We start from the raw sequence: 24392 nt of genomic DNA, 5'->3' as shown, positions 1-24392 counted from the left end.
GCCCCAAACAGAACATTTGATGGGGGCCTAAGGGCATTATACCAGTTCCCACACCGGATCCTGTCCCCCTATTTTCAAACCATTTATCCCACTTCAGCTCGGCCTGGTCGCGTATCACCACAGATTGTTGGGTGCTGAGCATGGTGGAAGAGGGGTTTACCCTCCAGTTTGTTTCCACTCCACTCTTCCTCCCAATCCCTCTTCAGGGACCCTTCTCACAAGCAATTGTTAGTCCAGGAGGTGTAAGCCCTCCTCCAGCTAGGCGCTATGGAGGAGGTTCCTCAGGACTTAAGAGGGAAGGGGTTTTACTCCTGTTATTTCCTATTATAAAGGCCAAAGGTAGTCTCCGAACCATTTTAGACCTGTGCGACCTCAAAAGCTATCTGAAAAAGCTGAAGTTCTGCATGGTCTCCCTGGCCTCCATCATTTACTCCCTGGATCCCAGGGACTGGTACATGTCTTTCAGTTTGAGAGATGTCTATTTCCATATCTCCATTTTCTGAGACTACAGAAGGTTTCTCAAGTTCTTTGTGAACCAGACCCACTGCCAGTTTGCTGTCATCCTATTTGACCTGTCGGCAGCCCCATGGGTCTTTATGAAATGCATGGCGGTAGTGGTGGCCTTCCTGAAAAGGCGAAGGGTGCAGGTTAACCCGTACCTTGACAACTGGCTGATCAAAGGCCAGCCTGAGGCCCAGATGAAGTCCAGTATCCACCTCATTCGGGCAACCTTTCAAGCACTGGGCCTGCTGGTTAACAATCAGAAGTCAACCCTCATCCCCGTACACAGGATAGAGTTTATCGGAGTGGTGCTCAGTTTTACACAAGCCAGGGCTATCCTCCCAGAAGCTCGCTTCCAGACGATTGCACACGTCGAGGCCGCCCCTGTCATGACAGCCCATTTCTGCCTCAGATTTTTAGGTCACATGGCCGTATGTACATATGTAATGCAGCATGCGAGACTGTGCTTCAGACTCCTTTAAGCTTGGCTGGCCTTGATGTTCTCAACAAATCACCATCATTTGGACTCTGTGCTCACTCTGGTCCTCACCTCCTTCGACTGGTGGAGGGATCCTTGGTTCGTGGGCTCAGGTGTTCTCTTTTCCAGGCCCCATCCCTTGATATTCCTAGTCTCGGATGCTTCTGAGATAGGTTGCGGGGCTCACCTAGGACACCTCAGGACTCAAGGCCTGTGGTCCCCAGAAGAGCTCTCTTTTTACGTATAGATGTCAGAGAGCTCAGAGCAGTTCATCTAGCATGTCAGGTGTTCTTACCCCATATTGCAAACAAGGACATAAGGGTACTTACAGACAACACGGCAGCCATGTTCTACCTCAGGCAGGAAGGAGCTCGCTCTTCCCCCCTGTGTCAGGTGGCTATTTGCTTATGAGAGTTTCGCATAAAGCACTCAAAGCTTCTCACCTTCTGGGAGCCCAGAATGAGCTGGCAGATCACCTCAGCTGGTCTTTCTCCACTCCTTGTGAGCTGTTCGCAACCAGGCAGAAGAGAAAATGTCACCGGTTTTGTTCTCTGCACAGCCAGAGCCTGGGCTCACTCACAGACGCCTTCTGCCTTCTTGCTCCCTTGGACAAAGCACCTGTTGTACGCCTTTCCCCTCAATCCACTCATGCACAAAGTCCTGCTGAAGGTCAGGCTGGACAGAGTGAGGATTATTCTTATAGCCCCAGCCTGGCCACCTGCTTCCATGGAGGTCAGCACTGGTTCAGCACATTGCTAAACCTGTCAGTAGCGACTCTGATGCTGCTCTCTCCCCTCACAGACCTGATCTCTCGGTCGAATGCTCCATCCAAATCTCAACACCCTCCACCTAACAGCAGGGAAGCTCCTTGGTTAAATCCTGCGGAGCTGGCCTGTTTAGAGCATGTCCGCCAGGTCTTGCTAGGCCGCGGAAAACCATCCACCAGAGCTACATACCTTGCTAAGTGGAAGCGTTTTTCCATTTGGTCATCACAACATGGCCTCTCACCCGCTCAGTCATCTCTTCAGATAGTGCTGGTGTATCTGCTTCACCTGAAACAGCAAGGTCTAGCAATTTTATTGATTAAAGAGGATTTCACAGTGACTTCAGCATTCCACCTCCTGGTGGAGGGCCAATTGTTTTTCTTGCACAAAATGGCCATTTGTTTCCTCAAGGATTTAGAAAGGCTATAACCGCAGATATGGGAGCCTATTCCCTGTGAGACCTAAACTTGGACTTATCAAAGCTCATGGACCCTCCCTTTGTGCCCCTGGCATCATGCCCCTGTTGTATCTTTCCTGAAAGGTAGCTTTTCTAGTAGCAATTACCTCGATCAGGGTCCTTACTTCAGAACCCCGGTACACGGTCTTCTTTAAGGATAAGGGACAGCTCTGCTCTCATCCTGCATTCCTCCTGAAAGCACCTTTGCAGTTTCACAATAATCAGGCTATTTTCCTGTTGGTTTTCTTCCCCAAATCTCACGTGAATAGAGAGGAGCAGCGCCTCCACACAAGCGACGTTGGATGCGCTCTAGAGTCTTCATCGATCCACATTCTGTAGATCCACGCAGCTCTTTGTGCTGATAGCAGACAGAATGAAAGGCCTACCCATTTTGACTCAGAGGATTTCATCCTAGATCACGTCATGCATTTGCACGTGCTATGAGCAGGCAGATGTACCTCCACCAACCATTTGGGCCTTCCATTCCACGAGGGTACAAGCTTCTTCAGCGGTGTTCCTAGCCCAGGTACCGATCCAAGACATTTGCAGCATGGCGACCTGGTCGTAGGTGCATATATTTTCTTGCCACTATGCCATCATCCAGCCAGCTAGTTTTGGTTGCCAGGTTGCAATCTGCATGTTCATATCTCCAAGCCTGCTTCCTATGGTAATGCTTGGGAGCCACCTAATGGGAATGGACAGTGCAAGCACTCAAAGAAGAAAAATGGTTACCAACCTTTCCATAACTGCTGTTCTTCAAGATGTGTTGCGCATGTCCATTCCAGGACCCACCTTCCTACTCGTCTGTCAAAGTTGGCCTGCAAGAAGGAACTGAGAGAGTGTAGGGTCGGCCAGACTCCTTATACCGCACCGTAGGCGCGCGGTACCAGAGGGCCATAGAGTCAACCTGATGGGTACCGCTGAGGGAGAAATTTCTGGCAACTGTGCATGGGGTGCACACACACCTAACGTGGAATGGACATATGCAGCATATCTCAAAGAACAACAGTTACAGAAAGGTTAGTAACCGCTTTTGCAGAGTTTTTTGCTCTCCTCTGGTTCTCCACATGACTGATGAACTTGAGCCTGAGTGAATATATGATGTTTTAACTAATAAATCATTGTTTAAGCAACTTGACCTTTTTGAGATCTAGGGGGACAACTTTTTATAAAATCACCCAGTTTCCAGATTCTCTTCTCCAGAAAGAATAGTGATCCATTGCCTGCAGGGTTGCCCAAGGTTAGAGGCATCCCACATCCATCATATCTTCTGTTAGTTAGCTACAACTACACAGGTGAAACTCTCCTTCCATGGAGGATTGCTTGGGCTTTTTTGGGTAGGAAGGATGAATGGTCATCTGTTTATCAGAAATTGAGGGGCATTTCTGTTTATCAGAAATTGATACTGAAGAACTGAGCAAAATCTAGGGCTTGATAAAGAGTCTTCATTTGAATTTTGTCTATTTGTTCAGTCATTCGCTACACTTTCTGACCAGCATTTTACAGATTAGCACCTCAAATGATAGGTGTGTAATCTGTTGGCATGTATTTTGTTAGCCTTGGCCTTCAATTTTACCCAGGTTGTTTTTAGTGAAGCTATCCTATATGACATTTACTTTGGTTACATACAGTATAATCCTGTTTTTTCCTTAAATTATATTTTGCACTGTGATTTAAATAATCATTGTCTTATTGTACATGCAGTGAGGTGATGACTGGACCAAGCCATTATAATCAAAGCAAAGTAAGGAATTATGGAATAAATCGGATGGAACTACAGATAGAGTACTAGTTTAATAAACTATTACCTTGAAGACTTTAGGTGAAGTAAACTTTTCTATTTCAAATGAAATAATAAGAAATTAAGCATAGATAGTAAATTGCAAACTTTTCTTAGATTTTACATGCATTACCTCTATAGTTAGTTTGTTTTACCAACATTCATTGTTGGAGGTGTGCAAGGAAACTTTTTTAAAGTAAGACTAGGAAATATTTTCAAAAACCCCTAAGATATTTAGGTATCTTTATATATTTTACCTAGTAACACTTTGTGACAAAATATCACCCATCGCAAAGTAAATTCAAAAATGTGGTATTATCTTCACCTTCATAGTAGTTCATTGTTGCATCTATCCATCACAGAAAGATTTTAATTTGTAATGGACACGTTAAATGCACTTTTAAAGGGCTGTTCGATATACATATAAGCTCCTAAACAATCTACACTCCTTGGATAATGTCACCTTTAATTTTCACAGGTGCACGGATTCAACCACGAGTTCACTTTCAAAGAAGAGCCCTAAAGTTGCCTGAGAACACCAGCTACAGTGATCTGACAGCATTTCTAACTGCAGCCAGTTCACCTTGGGAAGTGGACAGTTTTCCTTATTTACAAGGATTAGATGGAAATGGAACTGGTAATTTTGAGTATCTATCTTTGTTTTTATTCTGAGTTGATATTTGTTGGAATGTAGTTTTGGGGGGTTTGGTTTCTTTTTTCCATCTCTCTGTCATTTTCTCCCTTCCCCCCACACCACACCTTTTTCATTTCAAAAATATAGGTTCAGCTGTCTGATCAAAATACTGTTTCTAAAAAGCAGTAGTCCATATGACAACGTTCCTGTGCAACTGACACTAATAGTTCCCCGTGTTGGCAATCTCTAGATAAGAGCCCTGGGTTGAATCAGCATGGAGACTGAATGTCCTTATCACCCCTTATATATGGTCCCTGCAGGATGAAGTTGGAGGCTCATTGACATTGGTGGGTGAATAGCTTTCTTATGTTGCACCTGTCATTTGAAGACTAGCTTCCTGGCACGTCAGTTTGGGTATCTTTTACAAATGCTACATTTATCTTCAATTTTAAAAATTGAGAGATGTGGGGAGGGGAAGAGATTTAACCTTCTAGATTATGCAGCATTGTTAATCTCTAATTATTCCTGTGCCTGGAGGTCTGTACAATGTCCATAGTCTAAGAATTTAACGTTCTGCAGCATTGTGCTGTGCCAACAAAGAGTTGTTTCAACAGTCTTGTTAAATGCAGAGTAATTTTGGATCCTGCTTTGGCCAAAAGTGTTCAGATTCTTTTGAAACAAAGAAGAAAGCTGTGAAGAACTTTAATAGAAACAGCCCCCAGTGGACTTTGAACTTTGAGTTATTTTGTCTACATTCTTAACATCTTGGGATGGCAGCAGGTGAGGCAATTTAACTCTTCTAATTTAGTCTCCTCCGGGTGCACTTATTTCTCCTAGTTAATTTAAGTTATTTCAAATATATGTTCAAGTGTGTAAGGTGTGTGTTAGTGAATCATGTGGATTTCTTCCAAGAGAAAATGGTGTGACCTTCCCCCTCCTCTCTGTTTTCCTTTCTTTCCCCTCTTACAACTCTCTCCTCATTCACAGATGCAGAGGTTTCTTGCCTGCTCTCCTCCTCTAACCCCTTCAGTTGCCTCAGTGATCCTGTCCTGTTCCATCTCTGGATCTTTCTCTCACCAACGCTCATCTCCTCCTGTTACTCTTTTGCATATCCTCTCATTCTCCTCTCCTCTCCCAATATCAAGCATGCTGTAGTCTCTCCCTTCTTAAACCCACCTTTGACCTCACTTGCCTCTTCAACTACTACCCCATCACCTTTTTTTCCCTTTTAAGCTCATTGAATGCGGACTACAATTGCAGTCTAGACCTCCTCTTCTCCAGTTCCAGCCTAGACCCTCTTCAAATCAACTTCTGCCTCATGCATTACACTGTAAATATTCTTACCAAAGTCTCTAATGACCTCTTCCTAGTCAGAGCCCAGAACCAGTACTCCATCCTCATCCTCCTTGACCTGTCAAGTGCCTTTAACACAGTTGACCATCTTCCTCTTCTCAAAAACTTGTCCTCCCTTGGCTTCCATGTCTCTGTCCTCTCCTGGTTCTTCTTCTACCTCTCATTGCTCCTTCAGTGTGTCCTTGGGATGATCTTCCTCATCACCCCTCCAGCTTTCCCTGAGGTCACCACGGGGCTCTGTCATTGGTCCCTTTCTCTTCCTCCTCCACACCTTATCTCTAAGTAATCTCATCCACAAACACACATTCTGCTCCCTTCCCTATGCTGATGATTTTTCAGGTCTCCCTCTTTACTCTGACTTGTCTCTTGTCCAACATAAAATCTCAGTCCATCTCTTATTACATGGCCTTAAAGGTGTCTACCTGTCAGCTCAAGCAGAGCCGGCTTTAGGAAGTGCGGGGCCCGATTCGAACAGTTTTGACGGGGCCCCGGCAAGGATGACTGAAAAAAGAAAAAACACGTAAAAAAACATCTGGGGCTTGTACTCACCGGGCGGCACTCGTAGTCTTCGGCGGTTTGTCCTTCACTCGCTTCGGGTCTTCGGTGGCACTGAAGGACCTGCTGCCGAAGTGCTGCCGAAGACCCAGAGCGAGTGAAGGACCCGCCGCTGAAGTGTCGCCGAAGACCTGGAGCGCTGCCGGGTGAGTAAAAATTAAAAAGGAGCCCCTAGCCAGGGAAGGGATTCTCGGCCACTTGCCCCCACCCCGGCAGCCCTGCCACTGGGCACGGGGCCCTCTTAGGCGCGGGGCCTGATTCGGGGGAATTGGTGGAATTGGCCTAAAGCCGGCCCTGAGCTCAAGCTCAAAATGGCTCTTAACCTTTCCCCCTCCAAGTCTCTCCTGCCCGCCAGCTCCTTTCTCAATCATTGCGCACAACACAACCAGCCTGCCTGTCACCGAGGCCCGTAAACTGGGCATCGTGCTAGACTCAGACCTCTCTCTATGTCCTTTCATCCAGGCTACGACTAAATCTTGCAGATTCTTTCTGCATAACATCTCTAAGGTACTGCCTTTCCTATCCATCCAGAGAACTAAAACTCTCATTCAAGCTCTCACCAACTCATCTGTCGATTAGTGCAACATCCTTCTCTCTGAATTTACAAATGTAATCTTGCCCTACTCTTACCCATTCAGAATGGTGCTGCAAAGATCGTTTCTTAGCCAGTCACTTGTCATCCCTCTCTTTACATTCATCCTCTGGCTCCCCATTCTCTATCACATCAAACCGAAGCTGTTTGTCTTCTCTTTCAAGACACTTGATGGCCGATCAGTTCTCATTCACTCAGCACATTATTGTAGCCCATTTGTTAAATTTCAAACAAGCATCTTTGTGCTCTCTCCCATGCTGCCCATCACACTTGGGAGGAGTTACCCATAAATATCTACAAAGCTACCTCATTAACTTCCTCCACGTCCCTTCTCAAACCTCTTCTTTGCCACAATGCCTACAAAAAACTTGACAATGGTTAGGCTTCTGGTGCACTGGGAACACTGCCTGTCATGCTTACCAGTATTGTCTTACTGTTTCCTTGTACCCTCCCAATGGTCTCTCTGCACCCATCTGTTGCCTCTTGTCTTATACTTAGACTGGAAGTTCTGTAAAGCAAAGACCGTCTTTTTGTTCTGTCTGTACAGTGCCTAGCATAATGGGATCCTGGTCCAATACTAGGGCTCTAGGCATGCTTATACAAATAATTTATTACTGATAATAATAAAAAGGGGGTTGTTGTATGAATACTACTTGCCAGAAATGTAAAGTGCCTGAAATAGTCTCCACAGGCCATTAAGTAGCCCCACTGTACGAGAAGACCCAAGTAGAGTAAATTCTTTGGACTCCCTCCTGTGTGTCAAGCTGGGCATGGCTTTATGGGTACATACTTACTCTACCCCCCACCCTATGCCACACACACTTATACTCACACATAGACCTTCCAGTCAGGGGAACATCTGTGGTTGAGCAGGAGGGACCCGTATTCGGCCCTTATTAACCATCATGCAAAAGTATCCATCTCACTTTAAAACTAAAAAAACTGAAAAGAGGTTGGAGGTATGAGAAGAGACTTTTACATAATTACATTGCAGGCAAGTTGCCTTCTACTCATACTTCTCTTTCTCTTGGAGAAATGTTAGCCTGTCAAACCTTCAGCTTGGATAGGCTACTTCATTATTTAAAGCTCACCAAATATAATCTTAGTCAGTAGACCCTTCTTCCAATAGTTGTTGAATATAAGATCACCACCAGCTGGTGGCGATTGCTGATTTTTTTATGGTACCTGCAAATTATAATTTTCACTTTCCTGAGTATAAACCAGTAATTTGCATGGGAGGAAGGGATTCTTGCTGAATAGTTTGCTCTTTGTCTGTGTCTCTGCTAAATTTCTCTCATGTTTAACTGCGTACAGTGAACTCCGGAGCATTGCAATTTGGTCCTCCCATTGTGTAAGTGTGTTACACCTAATAGCGAGTGTTTATCCATTGTAACTTTGTAGTAGTTTAACTAGAAACTTTCCCTTTGAATTCAACAGTACTTTCCAAGGAGTTCTAATAATGTACAGTTAGGAGCAGTACAGTTAAAACCCAATACATTAATCAGCCTATTCTAAACACAAAAATATAAAGCACTTTGTATGCAAATAATGATAAGCCTGTTGTGTCTTGGCTTATTGCTTGTATTAGTAGCATTTCATGGCGCACAAGGCTGGTTTCTAAACAAACAGCACAAAAACCTCTGTATTCTACAGCAATGGGCCAAACCCCCATAGCAGGCAATAATGTTATCTCAGCATTTGGGGCTATTGCTGTGTAATATTAGCTTATTTATAAAGGGTGAATTCAGAGTTACTAAAAGCATGTATTTTCCTCATAGATTTGAGGTCACCAGGTTTTAAAACATAAACTGACATTCATTGCAGTCACTCCTATTTAATCTATGCATATACTTACCAATCCCCCAGCATCTGTTTCACAAGCAGTCAGTTAGCTTACCTTCACAACACAACACAGTAAGCCAGAAACTTAATTTTTAAATGAAAGTTTAGATTCTGTGGAAATAGATGTCCTAGGCCTTTTTTATTAGCCAGTGGACTTTAAAATCTGCCTGCTTCCTTAGAAAGTAAGTTCTTCAGCCTGAGACTGCTTGAACACCGTGTCAGAAGGAGGTATGTTGCTTTAGATAGAATGGAGGCAAAGTTCCACTAGAACACTTTTTTTTTTCCTCCCAGCTAATTATTGATTTTCCAGTCATAGGCATAAATATAAGCAAAATCCAAACCAAGTAGAAATAGTCAAGTAAAATGTATTACATAATTTATTTTCAGATATTAATATTGCATTTTATAAACCTTTAGGTGATAACATGCTTCATTAGGGATTTGAATATATGAAAAAACTGACCAGGTCATGACCTCCTTTAGCAATTAGAAGTTATTTCTCTATCAAATGTTGACAACTCATGTCTTCCTGAGGAAGCAATGTATTCTATACTAACACAGATAACATATGTGGTTATTGTAAATTAAAATGCTCTGATACGGTTTCTCGTAAATGTAACTGCTGCTCAATAAAACCCAGTCTCTATCTTACAGCAAGCTCTCTGCCAAGGGAAAATTCACATAGTTGTCTGTTGTATTTCAACAAACAGCTAGTGTTAATACAATCTTCTTGACAAAATAATCTGTAGTACTGTGATACTTCACAATTACTTAGGCTTGGTCTACACTACAGCATTAGGCTGATATAAGGCAGCTTATGTCGACCTAATTATGTCAGTGTATATGCTGCACCCTTGTTCCTGCCGATATAAGTGTCCTACTACACTGACATAATAACTCTGCCTCCATAAGCCGCGTAGGGCTTATGTCGGTGTAGTTAGGACAACACAGCGTCTGTGTGGAAACTGTAGGTTACTCATACCGCTGCTGACTGTCATTCTTGTCAATTTCATAGCTCCATGCTGGAGCATGAAATTGAGGAGAAAGCCTGGTGGGTGGAGGGCTCCAGCTACAAGCCGGCTGCCCACAGACTCCCCGCCGGGCTCCTGCCTGGGCTCCCCACTCCCCAATGGGAGCCCGGGTGCTGCCCTGAGGCTCCTGGCTCCCGCTGCCCCGAGGCTCCTGGGGCTCTCTGCTCCCCACCAGGAGCCGAGAGCTGGGTGGGGAAGGCAGCTGTGCTCCTGGCGGGCAGCCGAGAGCCCCTGCAGCTGCTGCGCTCCCTGCGAGGGGTGGGGAGTAAAGAGCAGAGGGAGGCAGTTTTTAAGTTTTCAGCCTTTTTTGGCTTTTTAACAAACAACTTTTTGAGTTCTACCTGTGCAATGGCACAGGCTTTCAGGTACTAGTAAATAACCAAAAAGGACCATCTCAGATCATGGGAGTTCTCAGTCTGGCATCTTTTGTAAGTGCTGTATTTTTTTATATATATATATATATTTTTTTTTTTTTGGTAGGGCCTTGACTTTGGTTAGCTGACTTTGTCAGTGAGAATAATGGTGTTCAATAAAGGCCATCCCTGAAATCTTATTGCCTTTTAGGAGTCATAGTAAAAATCTTGTATGCCTATCTGTATGCCTTGGCTGTACTGAAACCTCATCCTAACAGATACCTGAATTGTGATACTACCAATTGTCTAGAGATCACATTTCATGTTTTAGATTAGTAGGTGATCATGTCTGGGCTCTAGCAGTCTAGAGGCTCGCTTAAAAATTTTGCAGGGAGGTATGAGATTATTTCCCAAAGTTGCTGCCATGTCTAGTTCTTTCCTTTTCTTTAGTAGCTCTCTTCCACTTTCCGCTCTATGGTCATAGACGCCTGGGGTGTATAATGTTTTTTTTAAAAAATCAAATAAATGTTAATTAATACTGTACTTTGGTGGGTGATCATTTTAAAACATAAACTAATGATCACTATGTCTAATAAATTCTCTTAATATACATGGATCTAAGAAAAATATTATTACAGATCATAATGTATACGGTTTGGCTTTTAATTTCAATGAAGAAGTAAAGCAAAAGCATTCTTGAATTTTAAAACAATAGTTAACATTGTCCTCTCTTCTACTATTGCAAATTTTGGCCATTAGTGTGTTTAAATTATGGGCTGTATGCATTTGCACTATGCTTGTGCAAATTTTCTTAAAGAAGAATGGAAAGAAGAAAATGTATTTAAAAAAATATAAAATACTTCTTGCAAAGATTATCAGGTGGAAAGTTAAGAAATGTAAATGTCAGTTTTCTGGAAGTATTAACAGGTTAGCTTTAATTTCACCTGCCCTTGATAACAGATAATATAATATATAATAATTAATACAAATATGTAACATACCATTATTCTTTCACTTGATAGGAAATAGCACCAGGTATGACCTTACCCCTGTCACTGCAGTCAGTGTTCATTTGCTCAACAGCGATGGGGCTCCAATCCCAGTGAATGGTCCCATCTATGTAACAGTGCCTCTGCCAACAAACAGCAACCTGAAGCACAATGGCCATGTTCCAGCCTGGAGGTTTGACCAAAAATTTGGTAAGCAGTATTTTGTAGTGATCCTGCAATCATTTTCATTCCTCTGAAGCTTGCTTCTCATTGTTTTTCATTTAATGTCCCTTTTAGAGAGTATAAAAATCTGTTTTCTTGGTGTCTAAAAGTAGAATTTGTATTAGTAAAGCTACATGATTAGGTATTACAAGCTAAACAGTTGTGTATGTTGTGTATTGTTTCCATTTACAACTTTTTTGTGTAAACTTTATCAATATTCTAATCAGTGTTTTGAATAAAAAATTAATCTGCTTTTAAGTTATTTAACAACGTAGATTTCAACATCTGGAAGGGTTTTGTACATCTAGGTTAACAAAAATCAGTTGTGAGCAAATGAGAGCCACTGAACACTTCGAAAGGATGAGAAATGCCATGAACATACACTGTCAAACAAAACGCACTGAGTTGTCTTTGTTGCTCCGTGAAATTCATCCCTTGATAGAAAGCCAGCAGAAGGCATATACATTATGCAAACCATATTTAAGACTTAAACCTTCATAGTTTGAAGTGGTGCATGTGCCTCATGCTGGCCCTCTGTACAGGAGTGAATTTCACCTTGAATTATTCACGTGAAGGGTTTATCTAATTGAGGAGCAATTTCAGGAGAAGAAAGAGGAATGGAAGAGGAGAAAAGTAGAGATTAGAAAGAAAGAGAAGTGGGAAGTCAGAAGCATGGATTTCCTGGAGAGAGAGAAATTGTTTAGGTGCTCCTGGCAGGTGAGAGATTTGTCTTAAATTATGATTTCTTGTAGAAGATTTCAGAAATAGAAGAACAAGCATGAAACCATTTTTTCCTCAAATGAGCATTTGGCTTATCTTCTGTCTCTATTAACTGAAGGTGGATTTGGGGTTTTCAAGTGTCGTTCCTAATAGAAAAAAAATCTGTTAGAGGAAATCTGTTAGAGAAAAAAATTATTAGAGGATTTATTTAGAAATGGCTCTGAACAACCTATAGAACTTAATAAAGAAGGATATATCTTCTGTAGAATGTTTAGATGAAATGCAAAGAATATAATGGAGAAGGCTTTGGAATTTTTACACAAGATGTGGAATAGCTAGTTTTCTGTTTACCCCCAGCTAATTTGAAAATCCTTCTCTTAACTCGTACTTACTTGATCTGCTTTTTATGGCACAGTTAGCAGTAGGGTTCACGCATTCAGGTTCTTCCTGAAATTGATTTTGATTTGTGATTCTAGAAACTGTTCTGTTTTTCACTTGTTCAAAAGAAGAATAGGAAGACTGACTCATTCACTTTCCACACAAGAAGCCGTCCATCCCTAATCCTTCCTGTCTGCTGCATTATAACTTGGAATGGCTCACTGGTACTTACTGTAAAAGATTATGATTTTGATTTTAAGGTGACTGATGATTTATGACTGAACTTCCATGTCCCAATAGGGGGGCAGTAAAAGCTCTTTTTGTTTTTCACTATTGCATATAAAGGACTAGATTCCCAGAAAACTGAGTGACTGGCCAACAAAATGGCAGATGAAATTTATTCTTGATAAATGCAAAGTAGTGTGGCTTGGAAAACATAATCTCAACTATACATACAAAATGATGGGGTCTAAATTAGCTGTTACCATTCAAGAAAGAGATCTTGGAGTCATTAGGGATAGTTCTCTGAAAACATTCACTCAATGTGCAGCTGCAGTCAAAAAAAGCTAATAGAATGTTAGGAACCACTAGGAAAGGGATAATAAGATAGAAAATGTCATAATGCCGCTATATAAATTCATGGTACGCACACCTTGAACACTGCCTGCAGTTCTGGTCACCCCATCTCAAAAAATATATATATTAGAATTGGAAAAAGTACAGAGAAGGGCAACAAAAAGGAATAGGGATCTGGAAAAGCTTCCATATGAGGAGGGATTAAAAAGACTGGGACTGTTCAACAACAGGAAGTACTTCTTCACACAACACACACAGTCAATCTGTGGAACTCATTGTCAGGGATGTTATCAAGGCCAAAAGTATAACTGGGTTCCACCAAGAATTAGATAAATTCATGGAGGGTAAGTCTATCAGTGGTTTTTAGCCAAGATGGTCAGAGATGGAACCCAATGCTCTGGGTGTCCCTGTACCTCTGACTGCCAGAAACTGGCTCTGGCAACAGGGGATGAATCACTTGATAACTGCCTTGTTCTGTTAATTCCCTCAGAAGCACCTGGTAGCAGACACTATCGGAAGACAGGGTACTGGGCTAGATGGATCATTGGTCTGACCCAGTATGGCCATTCTTATGTTCAGCTGAGTCAAGTATGCACTGGATGTAACTGAATGGGGGTAACTGGTGCCACAAAAAGGGGCTGTTCATGCCCTTTCAATCCTTTGGCTGGTTCTGTATTGGCTGCCTATACAGATGTGCCATGAGGCTATGAGGCTAGCAGAGTATTGCTGGAGACTTTGAAGCTGGTGGGGGGATGACGTACAGACCATAAGTGCTCCTGCACTGAACAGTCAGGGAATTTAAAGTCCTACTCCTTCATCTCTCTAGCTAGTAGAGACTGGAAGTGGTACAGAAGGAGGATCAAGAGCTCATTTGGGTAGTGGGGACAAGAACCATACTACACAACCCCACCATTTCTGGCTGAATAGGAACATCATTTAATAGGCTTCAGGAAGGAGTCCTGGGCCAGAAGTATGGTGGCCAAGAACACTGGGAATCCAATTCTTCCTTCAGTTATGTGGGTGTAAATCCTGTTGAAATCAAGAAGCTGTATGGGGTTGCCCGTCAGCAGTGAAATCAGTCTAAAGTCTCAGTTTGTTTATGTCTAAAGAGAGAAAAATGTAGCAATCTTCAAGATTCTGACAGGACCAAGGAAAATCTTAGAAGAGAAATGGCAAGAAAGCTTTGATAAATTTCTTCCAAATATCCCTTACTTTCAAAATTATAATATAAATCTGTAATATTAAGTAAAAGTAACTCCCAATGTTGGCTGAGATTCAAAAGAAAGAAACCTACAATCCCCATAAATACCAAACACACATTCGCCAACACAGCAAGATGATGGACTTGCATTTTGGCATATCTTTAGAAGACATGACTCCATAATGTTAATGCACCTGTGCCTGTTATTCCCATTACTTACAGTTGCTGAAGAGTACAGAGTACCATCATGAAAATAAAGTTGGAGTCATTAATTTAGACAAAACTTCTCAAGGGCATAATTAGTTGCTGTTTATTTTATTAATTATTCAAAGGTACTGCTGCTTTAATTTGCTTGATGTGCCATGCATTCAAATCAGTACATTTGTTTAGTAATGAAACATCTTATTTGGAACAGTATGAAATAGATAAAGCAGATTATCAGAATGATTTTTCTGATTTCCCATCCCACCAGTGTCACTGGAACGGCTTTCACTTAAATATGCTCAGTTTTCCCCCCAATCCCTCTACAGGGTAGAGCTTATGGTAACAAAAATGCAGACTGCCCATGGCAAACAACCTAAAACCCTGTCAATTTTGGCCAATGTAAAGAGTCATCTTTCCACTCTGTAGAAGAAAATTCCTGTGTTTCGAGTCTAGAAGCCACTGGGTTTGTATTAGGACAATGTTTTCCCAGCAAAATTTATTGAATCCCGAGGATGAAACATGTCTAATATTTCTCTCCCCCTGCCAGAAACATGAGAAAGTATTTCAGCTTTTTAGAGTCAACTATACTGCATACAAAAAGAACGAGGAGTACTTGTGGCACCTTAGAGACTAACAGATTTATTTGGGCATAAGCTTTCGTGGGCTAAAACCTACTTCATCAGATGCACGGAGACTCCATGCATCTAAATATCCATGAGACCCATCATCATTTGGGACCCTACTTCCAAATGGTGTCATGGAATCCTCTCGCACTGAGGATATCCCAGTTATTGGGAAGAGACCGGTAATAGCAATGGGTGATTCAATTATTAGAAATATTGATAGTTGGGTTTGTGATGACTGGGAGAACAGCATGGTAAATTGTCTAGCGGGTGTGAAGGTTGCAGATTTCATGAGATATTTAGACAGCTTATGTGCAGTGCTGGGGAGGAGCCGGTGGTCATGGTACATGTAGGTACAAATGACATAGGAAAATGGTAGGAGAGAGACCAAATTTAGGCTGCTAGGTAAGAGATTAAAGTCCAGGGCCTCCATGTTAGCATTCTCTGAAAAGCTTCCCGTTCCCTGAAAAGGGACAAAAAGACAGGCAGAACTGTAGGGGGCCATTGGACGATTGGAGCACTAAAAGGAGAACTCAAGGAAGACAGGGCCATTGCAAAGAAGCTAAGTGAATTCTTTGCATCTTCACTGCTGCTGATGCGAGAGAGGTCACCACACCCGAGAAATTCTTTTTAGCTGACAAATTTGAGGAACTGTCCAGATTGACCCATAGAGGAGGTTTTGAACAAATTGATAAATTAAACTGTAATAAGTCAGCACGGCCAGATGATATCCACCCAAGAGTTTTGAAGGAACTCAAACATGAAATTGCAGAACTACAAACTGTGGTATGTAACTTATTGCTTGAATCAGCCTCTGTACTAGATGACTGGAGGGTAGCTAATGTAATACTGATTTTTTTTTTAAATGCTCCCAAGGTGATCTTGGCAATTAAAAGCTGGTAAGCTTAACTCCAGTACCAAGCAAATTGGCTGAAATTATAATAAAGAACAGAATTATCAGACACACCTGAACACCGATATGTTGAAGAGTCAACACAGCTTTTGTAAAGGGAAATCATGCCTCACCAATTTATTAGAATTCTTTGAGGGTGTCAGCAAGCAAGTGGACAAAGATGATGCAGTTGATCTAGTGTATTTGGACTTTCAGAAAGCTTTTTTGACAAGATCCCTCACCAAAGGCTCTTAAGCAAACTAAGCAGTCGTGGGATAAGAGGAAAGGTCTTCTGATAGATCAGTAACTGGTTAGAAGATAGGAAACAAAGGGTAGGAATAAATGATTGGTTTCACAATGAAGCGAGGTAAATAGCGAGATCCCCTAAGGATCTGTACTGGGACCTGTGCTGTTATCATACATGATCTGGAAAAGAGGGTGAACAGTGGCAAAACTTGAAGATGACACAAAATTACTCAAGATAATTAAGTCCAAAGCTGACTGAGAAGAATTACAAAGGGACCTCATTAAATAGGATGACTGAGCAGCCAAATGGCAGATGAAATTCAGTGAAAGTAATGCACTATACGTACAAAATGATGGGGTCTAAATTAGCTGTTACCACTCAGAGATCTTGGAGTCATTGTGGATAGTTCTCTGAAAATATATGCTCAATGTGCAATGGAATCATTAGGAAAGTGATAGATAATAAAACAGAAAATATCATAGTGCCACTATATAAATCCATGGTACTGCATGGAGTTCTGATTGCTCCATTAAAAAAGATAGACTAGAATAGGAAAAGGTACAGAGAAGGACAACTACAATGATTAGGGATATGGAACAACTTCCAGATGAGAGATTAAAAAGACTGGGACTGTTCAGCTTAGAAAAGAGACAACTGGGGGAGGGGATATGATAGAGGTCTATAAAATTATGAATGGTGTGGAGAAGGTGAATAAGGAAGTGTTATTTACCCTTTCACCTAACACAAGATCTAGGGGTCACCTAGACATAGGCAGCAGGGTTCAAACAAACAAAAGGAAGTACTTCTTCACAGAATGTACAGTTAACCTATGGAACTCATTGCCAGATGATGTTGAGAAGGCCAAAAGTATAACTGGGTTAATGGAGAATAGCTCTATCAATGGCTATTAGCCAGGATGGTCAGGGACACAACCCCATGATCTGGGTGTCCCTAAAGCTAGAACTGGATGACGGGATGGATCACTTGAAATTGCCCTGTTCCATTCATTCCCTGTGAAGCATCTAGCATTGTCCACTCTCAGACAACAGGATACTGGGTTAGGTGGACCATTGGTCTGACCCAGTATGGCCATTTTTGTGTTCTTACCATTTGACTGGCTTCTGTTGCATTTGAATGTGCTTGGTTTTTATTTGTTTCAATGAGGAGATCCTTGGGGTCAATCAGTTTACATTTCAAGTACTAAGTAAAGGGTAGGCAAACTTTTTAGCCTGAGGGCCACATCAGGGAATAGAAATTGTATGGCGGGCAAAGAATGCTCACAAAACTGGGGTTGGGGTGCGGGAGGGGATGAGGGCTCTAGGGTGGGGCTGGGGATGAGGATTTTGGAGTGTAGGAGGGTGCTCTGGGCTGGGACCGAGGGGTTCAGAGGTGGGAGGGGGATCAGGGTTAAGGCAGGGGTATGGGAAGGGCAGGGGGTGCAGGCTCCAGGGTGGGGCTGGGGATGAGAGGTTTGGGGTGCAGGAGGGGGATCAGGACTGGGGTGGGGGTTGGGGCATGGGGAGAGGCTCAGGGGTGCAGGCTCCGAGCAGCGCTTACCTCAAGCTGCTCCTGGAAGCAGTGGCATGTCCCTTCTGCAGCTTCTCTGCGTCAAGTGGCCCTTGACCCTGCTAGAGCGTTGGAGTGGGGCTATGCTGCTTCCAGGAGCCACGTAGTGCAGCCCTCGACCCTGTGCCCCAGAGCAGGGCCATGCTGCGGCTTCCAGAAGCCATGTGGCCCACGCCCTGGCTGGAGTGCTGGAGCGGGGTCGAGCCATGTGGTGCAGCGCCAGAGTGGGGCCAACCCGGGTGGTGCGGCCCTCGGCCCAGCACCCTGGCTGGAGCGCCAGAGTGGGGCAAGCCCCAAAACCCGCTCCCCAGTGAGAGCTCGCAGACCAGCTTAAAACAGCTCACGGGCCGTAGTATGTGGCAATGCATAACTAGATATCCAAGAATGCATAATGTAGAGATCAGGATTGATCCCTCAGTGAAGCTTTTGGTACATCCAATTAACACCTTAACCACAAAGAGTCACATATGGCTTGTTCTGGATGTAATGGCAAAGGATTCAGGGGTGAGGAGGTTAAAACTTTTTTTCCTTTTTCCCTTAGTAAAATATTTATGTTCTCTTTCATGCTCTAATGTTTAAATGAAACGGAGTGTAGCTCAGTGTCCTGTTTCAGTGTATTTCCTTTTCCCTGAACACTTAACATACATCTTGGACATAACCTTGTTGTCTTTAACTTACCAGTTTCTGCGCAGAGAACAGATGCGCATTCCACGATGAATGAAAACTCAACCATGCATTAATGTAAAGGATAGCAATGTGGAAGGAAGAAACATATCTTGGGGATCTCTTTATGGTTTTACAAAGAAAGATGTTTTATACACTGGTACCGTACTTAGTGCTTTGACTGCATATGATCCTGCTAGGTGCCTATCTGCATCTTCATATGCCTAAATACCTTTGAAAATCTCACCCCAGTTAAGTCATTGGCAAAACGTCTGTTGATTTCAGTGGGGTCAGGGTTTCATCCTGTGTGTCTTGATTCCTCACCTGTAAAATGAGGATAATACTTCCTACCCTCAAATGGGTCTTGTGCTAATAAATACATGAATGTACAGATACTGGTGTTGTGAGTGCCATAGAAAAGCTCATTTAAATATAAATTTGAAGTAGGCTTTTATTTGTTTTTACTAGGTAAAGTAATTCTCACTTTTTACTGCGAACACTGTCACATACTGAGGAGGATTCTAGAGCACTGAAGAATTAAAACAGCTTATTGTAGATTCCAGCTGTCTGTTATACCACAAATTATTCTAAAGAATTGACTGGTGAAAGCCCCTGATTAAACCTCTTATGGGGAGTCTAGGAGATTCAGCTGGACTGAGAGGAGACTTGTCGCATTCTCATGCTCTGTGACAGGCATAGGCAAATGACACTGTCCACATACGGTCTTACATATTTGGCAGGTTTATTTACCGTGATACCAACCAATGAAAAGTTATGTTAGTGAAAGCTAACTGTGGTAGATGCAGTGAGAGGAAAGAGTCTGACTGCTGGGCCCAGCTGTCTGTGCACACTTGCAAGCTTTTGGTGTGATAAATGACTGCGAGAGGAACAACTGGGAGACATGTGGTGAGGCATAGGTCCTGGGGGGAATATTTTAGAAAATATCTCAAGCATTAAGGAATCTAGAATTTTTGATGCTAAAGTGAATTATTTGTAATCTTTGGTAGGATGAATAATTTACAGTTTTCTAGAAAGTCTGTTGATTTTGAGTGGTCTCGAAGGATATGTCTATATAGCAAAGAAAAGCATGCGGCTGGCGCATAACACCTGACTTGGGCTTGTGAGACTCTTGCTGCAGGGCTGTTTCATTGCTGTGTAGACTTCCAGGTTCTGCTTGAGCTCTGGGATCCTCCCACCTCACAGGTCCTAGAGCCCAGGCTCCAGCTCAAGTCCGGAAGTCTGCACAGCAATGAAACAGCCCTGCGGGGCCAGCCACTGGTGTCTAGTTGCTATGTAGATGTACCCTAAGTCAAGGATAATTGGACTGCAAGAGATAATTACTGCACATACAGTGGTTTACTTGCTATGGGATTTCACACACTTTGGTCCTTCAGCATCCCAACAAAACCCACTGAATACCAAAACCTCTCTGGTCCACTTATTATGGTAACTATTTGTATTATAGTAGCGCCCAAAGGCCCCAGCCAGGATCAGAGCACCATTGTGCTGGGCACTGCATGCACACACAGGAAGACCTGTTCCCTGCCCCAAATAGCTTATAATCAAAGTCAGTATGTATAACCAGATTCAAAATTCTGGCTACAATATCGCCAGAAACTATCAGGTTAGCTGAGCATATGGAAATTCTCTTGCAAATTCTGAAGAGGAAATCGGCCTCTACAAAGTTCCCAGCTTACACTGTGTATTACTTCTGTAGTTTACAAGTTCTTTGACAACTTGATTTTGATTTTCTTTTTAATCTCAAAACTGTCAAGGTTAAATTCCTCTTTTTAAAGATTAAATCCACTAAGGAATACAGTTTAACTGCTTTCAAAGAATTCTGTTCTTTCTGAGTGTTGCCATAGAAATGGCAGTTACCAAAAACAGCTTTTTAATCGTGTATGAAGCCTGCATAATATAATAGATGCAAATATAATTGCAGAGTAGTAGACAGATCTCAGCTTCAGTGGAGAAGAGGGGAGAAGCTCTTTGCTAATGCTTCATATGTTTAGCTCTCTGAGGGAGGTTTTGGCTAGCATGATCCCTTTGGAGGAGTGTAATTAAGAACATGGGTCACAGGCTGTTGTGGTTGTGTTTTATTAACACACAATGTGTGTTTTATTGTACTTTCTAAAGTACAGAGTAGAACTTCCAAAACTAGAAGTAATATGAAAGGGTTTTTTCCCCCTCCTTCTCTCACTGATGTACCATATATATTGCTTGAACAATAATGACAGAGATTTTGTGGCATAGCAAATGAGTCAGAGACATGAATCTTATAGTGATGTATAGCAAAGGAGGGATGAGAAAGAAGATAGACAAGGAACAAAGTTGATGCTAAAATATATTAATATGCCCAAACAATATGTTGTTAAAGTTGGTGAACACAAAATTACATTCAATAATAAACTTTAAGACCAGGAACGTCATATACGCTGTATTTCTCCATACAGCAATACTGATTTCACTAATGCTCAACCGCTATACAGTGCAGCCAGTACACAGCAATATTAGCTCTGCCCCTCTCAGGATGCCAGACTTCCAGTTTCCCTATCCCCTAGTTATCGCCCAACACAAATGTGTGTGGTAGAGGGGGGAGGTAGTCTTGGATTCGAGACTGAGAGAGCAGGGTGGAGCTGGGAACGGGGGGGGGAAGGGGGGGAAGGGTTATGTTGCCTGGGACTGTTGTGGGGAGGTGTGGGAAGGGAGTGGAGCTGAGTAGTGGAGCTGCCTGAGGGTAGAAGCTGGGGAAGTGTCGGTGATAAAGCTGGAAGGTCTCAAAGTATCAGGACAGTCTTCCTGTGTCACGTAGGGTAACTGTTAATTAATAATTCTAAGTGAAATGTGGAAGTCACTGTAGCCAATGGTATTACAAACTCTAGGCCTGATCCTGAAACCACTGATCACCTATGACTCACACTGACATCAAAGGGAGTTTGAGGTGCTAATCATCTCTTAATGTGTTTCTGCCTCAGTTTCCAAATCTGTAAAATAAAGATAATGCTTACCAACCTCAAAGGTGTGGTGTGAGGCTGAATGGATTAAAGGATGTAAAGTGCTTTGAGGTGTTTGGATTGGAGGAGTTAGAGTTGCAGGGTTTTATTTATTTATTTAATATTAGTTATATAATATTAATTGTATTATTTATTGAAATTAGTCAATAGCATGTGATAAAGGAAATGTTAAAGTGAATATGTTTCATATAAACCCAGAATCAGACATTGAGATGGGGAAAGCAGAGCCAAGCTTTCCCATTTGAAATATAATTATTGATTTATGTGTAATAGAGATTTTCTTTAATAAACCTTTTCTGTTCTGGGTTTCGGGGGGAAAAAGAAATGATGGAAATAACTTTTGTATACAATCTGCCCCCCCTGCCTCAGATGCTATTAAAATTACTAGTAAAGAAAAACGGTATGTGCTTTTGTTAAATATTAGACAGGTAATTTTATTCAGCTTCTCCCTTATATTATTAAGACAAAGGTAACAAAGGAAAACCACAGCGCTCTGTTCAAACTTCAGTCATTCATTGAACAATAACATTTTGTGATGCTGGTTTTTTGGCAGAAATATTTTAGATTTTATGTAATAAAATGTGTATTTTTCTGATAATCAGTGGTCTGAAACACACCAAATTGGTTTCTTTTTGCCAAGTAATGATGACGTTACTAAAATAGTGGCAGGATTTAACTACACTATTCCCAAATGCCATACAACAAATGCTGTAAGAGTGGAAGAATAATGAAGGTATGATCTCAGAGCATGGACATTCAATTATTGGTGTTGCCTAGCAACTTCAAAAACAATATTGTAATATTAACTTATTCCTAAGAATTGTTAAACTCCTGTGTATTTGTGGCAAGAAAAAATAGCATTTCTGTATGATAGCAGTGGCACTTCTGATGTTATATTGATTGTCAAGTAGGAATTTTCCAAGCTGTATTTTCATGGCATATGGCTTTTCCTAAAAAAAAAAAAAAAAAAAAAAAAACTTCTTGTTAGACTAAAATTTCTTATGCTAGTTGCAACCTAGTAATTTTTTGCTGCCAGTTTTAAGAAAAGCATGTAGTTTTTTACTTATCGGAATAAAAAGTGGCCATTTACAAACTTGAAGAAAATTGGGGCTTCTTTATTCAGAAGAAGAATGTAAAGGTTAGTTTCATATGCGTGCCATAGACTTAATTCTGAATTAGTTTTAGAAATAACCATGTTAGGTATATTTGAATATCATGTACAATACACATATGATTTAATAGCGTAATGTCCTATCCCAGCCCTGGTCTACACTACAAGTTTAGGTCGACTTTAGCAGGGTTAAATCAAATTAAGCCTGGACACATCCACACGACGAAGCCCTTTCTTTCGACTTAAAGGGCCCTTTAAACCAGTTTCTTTACTCCACCTCCGACGAGGGGATTAGCGATAAAATCGGCCTTTGCGGGTCGGATTTGGGGTAGCGTGGACAGAATTCGACGTTATTGGCCTCCAGGAGCTATCCCACAGTGCTTCATTGTGACCGCTCTGGACAGCACTCTCAACTCAGATGCACCGACCAGGTAGACAGGAAAAGCCCCGCGAACTTTTGAATTTCATTTCCTGTTTGCCCAGTGTGGAGAGCACAGGTGATCACGCAGAGCTCATCAGCACAGGTAACCATGATGGAGTCCCCGGATCGCAAAAGAGCTCCAGCATGGACAGAACGGGAGGTACAGGATCTGCTCACCATATGGGGAGACGAATCAGTGCTAGCTGAACTCCGTAGCAGTAAACGAAATGGCAAAATATTAGAAAAGGTCTCAAAGGCCATGAAGGACAGAGGCCATAACAGGGACGCACAGCAGTGCCACATGAAAATTAAGGAACTAAGGCAAGCCTACCACAAAGCCAGAGAAGCAAACGGAAGGTCTGGGGCAGAGCCACAAACATGCCGCTTCTACGCGGAGCTGCATGCCATTCTAGGGGGTGCAGCCACCACTACCCCAGCCGTGTGCTTTGACTCCTTCAATGGAGAAACACGCAACAGGGAAGTGGGTTCGGGGTACGTGGAAGATGATGATGATGATGAAGACAATGAAGCTAGCTCACAGCAAGGAAGCGGAGAAACCGGTTTCCCCAACAGCCAGGATATGTTTATCACCCTGGACCTGGAACCAGTAACCCCCGAACTCACCCAAGGCGTGCTCCCAGACCCTGAGGGCACACAAGGGACCTCTGGTGAGTGTACCTTTGTAAATATCACACCTGGTTTAAAAGCAAGCGTGTTTAATGATTAATTTGCCCTGGCAATCACGGCCAGTACAGCTACTGGAAAAATCTGTTAACGTGTATGGGGATGGAGCGGAAATCCTCCAGGGACATCTCCAGAAAGCTCTCCTTCATGTACTCCCAAAGCCTTTGCAAAAGGTTTCTGGGGAGGGTTGCCTTATCCCATCCGCCATGGTAGGACACTTTACCATGCCAGGCCAGTAGCGCATAGTCTGGAATCATTGCATAACAAAGCATGGCAGCGTATGGTCCCGGTGTTTGCTGGCATGCAGACAACATCCATTCCTTATTGCTCTTTGTTATCCTCAGGCGAGTGATATCATTCACGGTCACCTGGTTGAAATGGGGTGATTTTATTAAGGGGGCATTCAGAGGTGCCCGTTCCTGCTTGGCTGAACAGAAATGTTCCCCACTGTTAGCCACGCGGTGGCGGGGAGAGGTGAAGGGATCATCCCAGAGAATTGTGTGTGTGGGTGGGGGGGGGGGGTAGTTGGGTTTGTGCTGCA

General features: G+C 42.5%; 1 protein-coding gene across 1 annotated transcript in view; it reads left to right on the top strand.

Moving 5' to 3' along the window:
- The window catches only part of FAM171A1 (family with sequence similarity 171 member A1), a 133840-nt gene that overhangs the window by 88630 nt on the left and 20818 nt on the right, over positions 1 to 24392 (top strand). The window contains exons 4-5 of the mRNA XM_054020578.1: positions 4459 to 4617; positions 11363 to 11539. Coding sequence (XP_053876553.1) covers positions 4459 to 4617; positions 11363 to 11539 — 336 coding nt within the window. The remainder of the gene's footprint in view (positions 1 to 4458; positions 4618 to 11362; positions 11540 to 24392) is intronic.

This window comes from Malaclemys terrapin, chromosome 2, assembly GCF_027887155.1.
Source record: "Malaclemys terrapin pileata isolate rMalTer1 chromosome 2, rMalTer1.hap1, whole genome shotgun sequence".
In the NCBI taxonomy this organism is placed as follows: Eukaryota; Metazoa; Chordata; order Testudines; family Emydidae; genus Malaclemys; species Malaclemys terrapin.
Note: the sequence above shows the minus strand (reverse complement) of the source record. Positions and strands in the feature narration are given on the sequence as shown.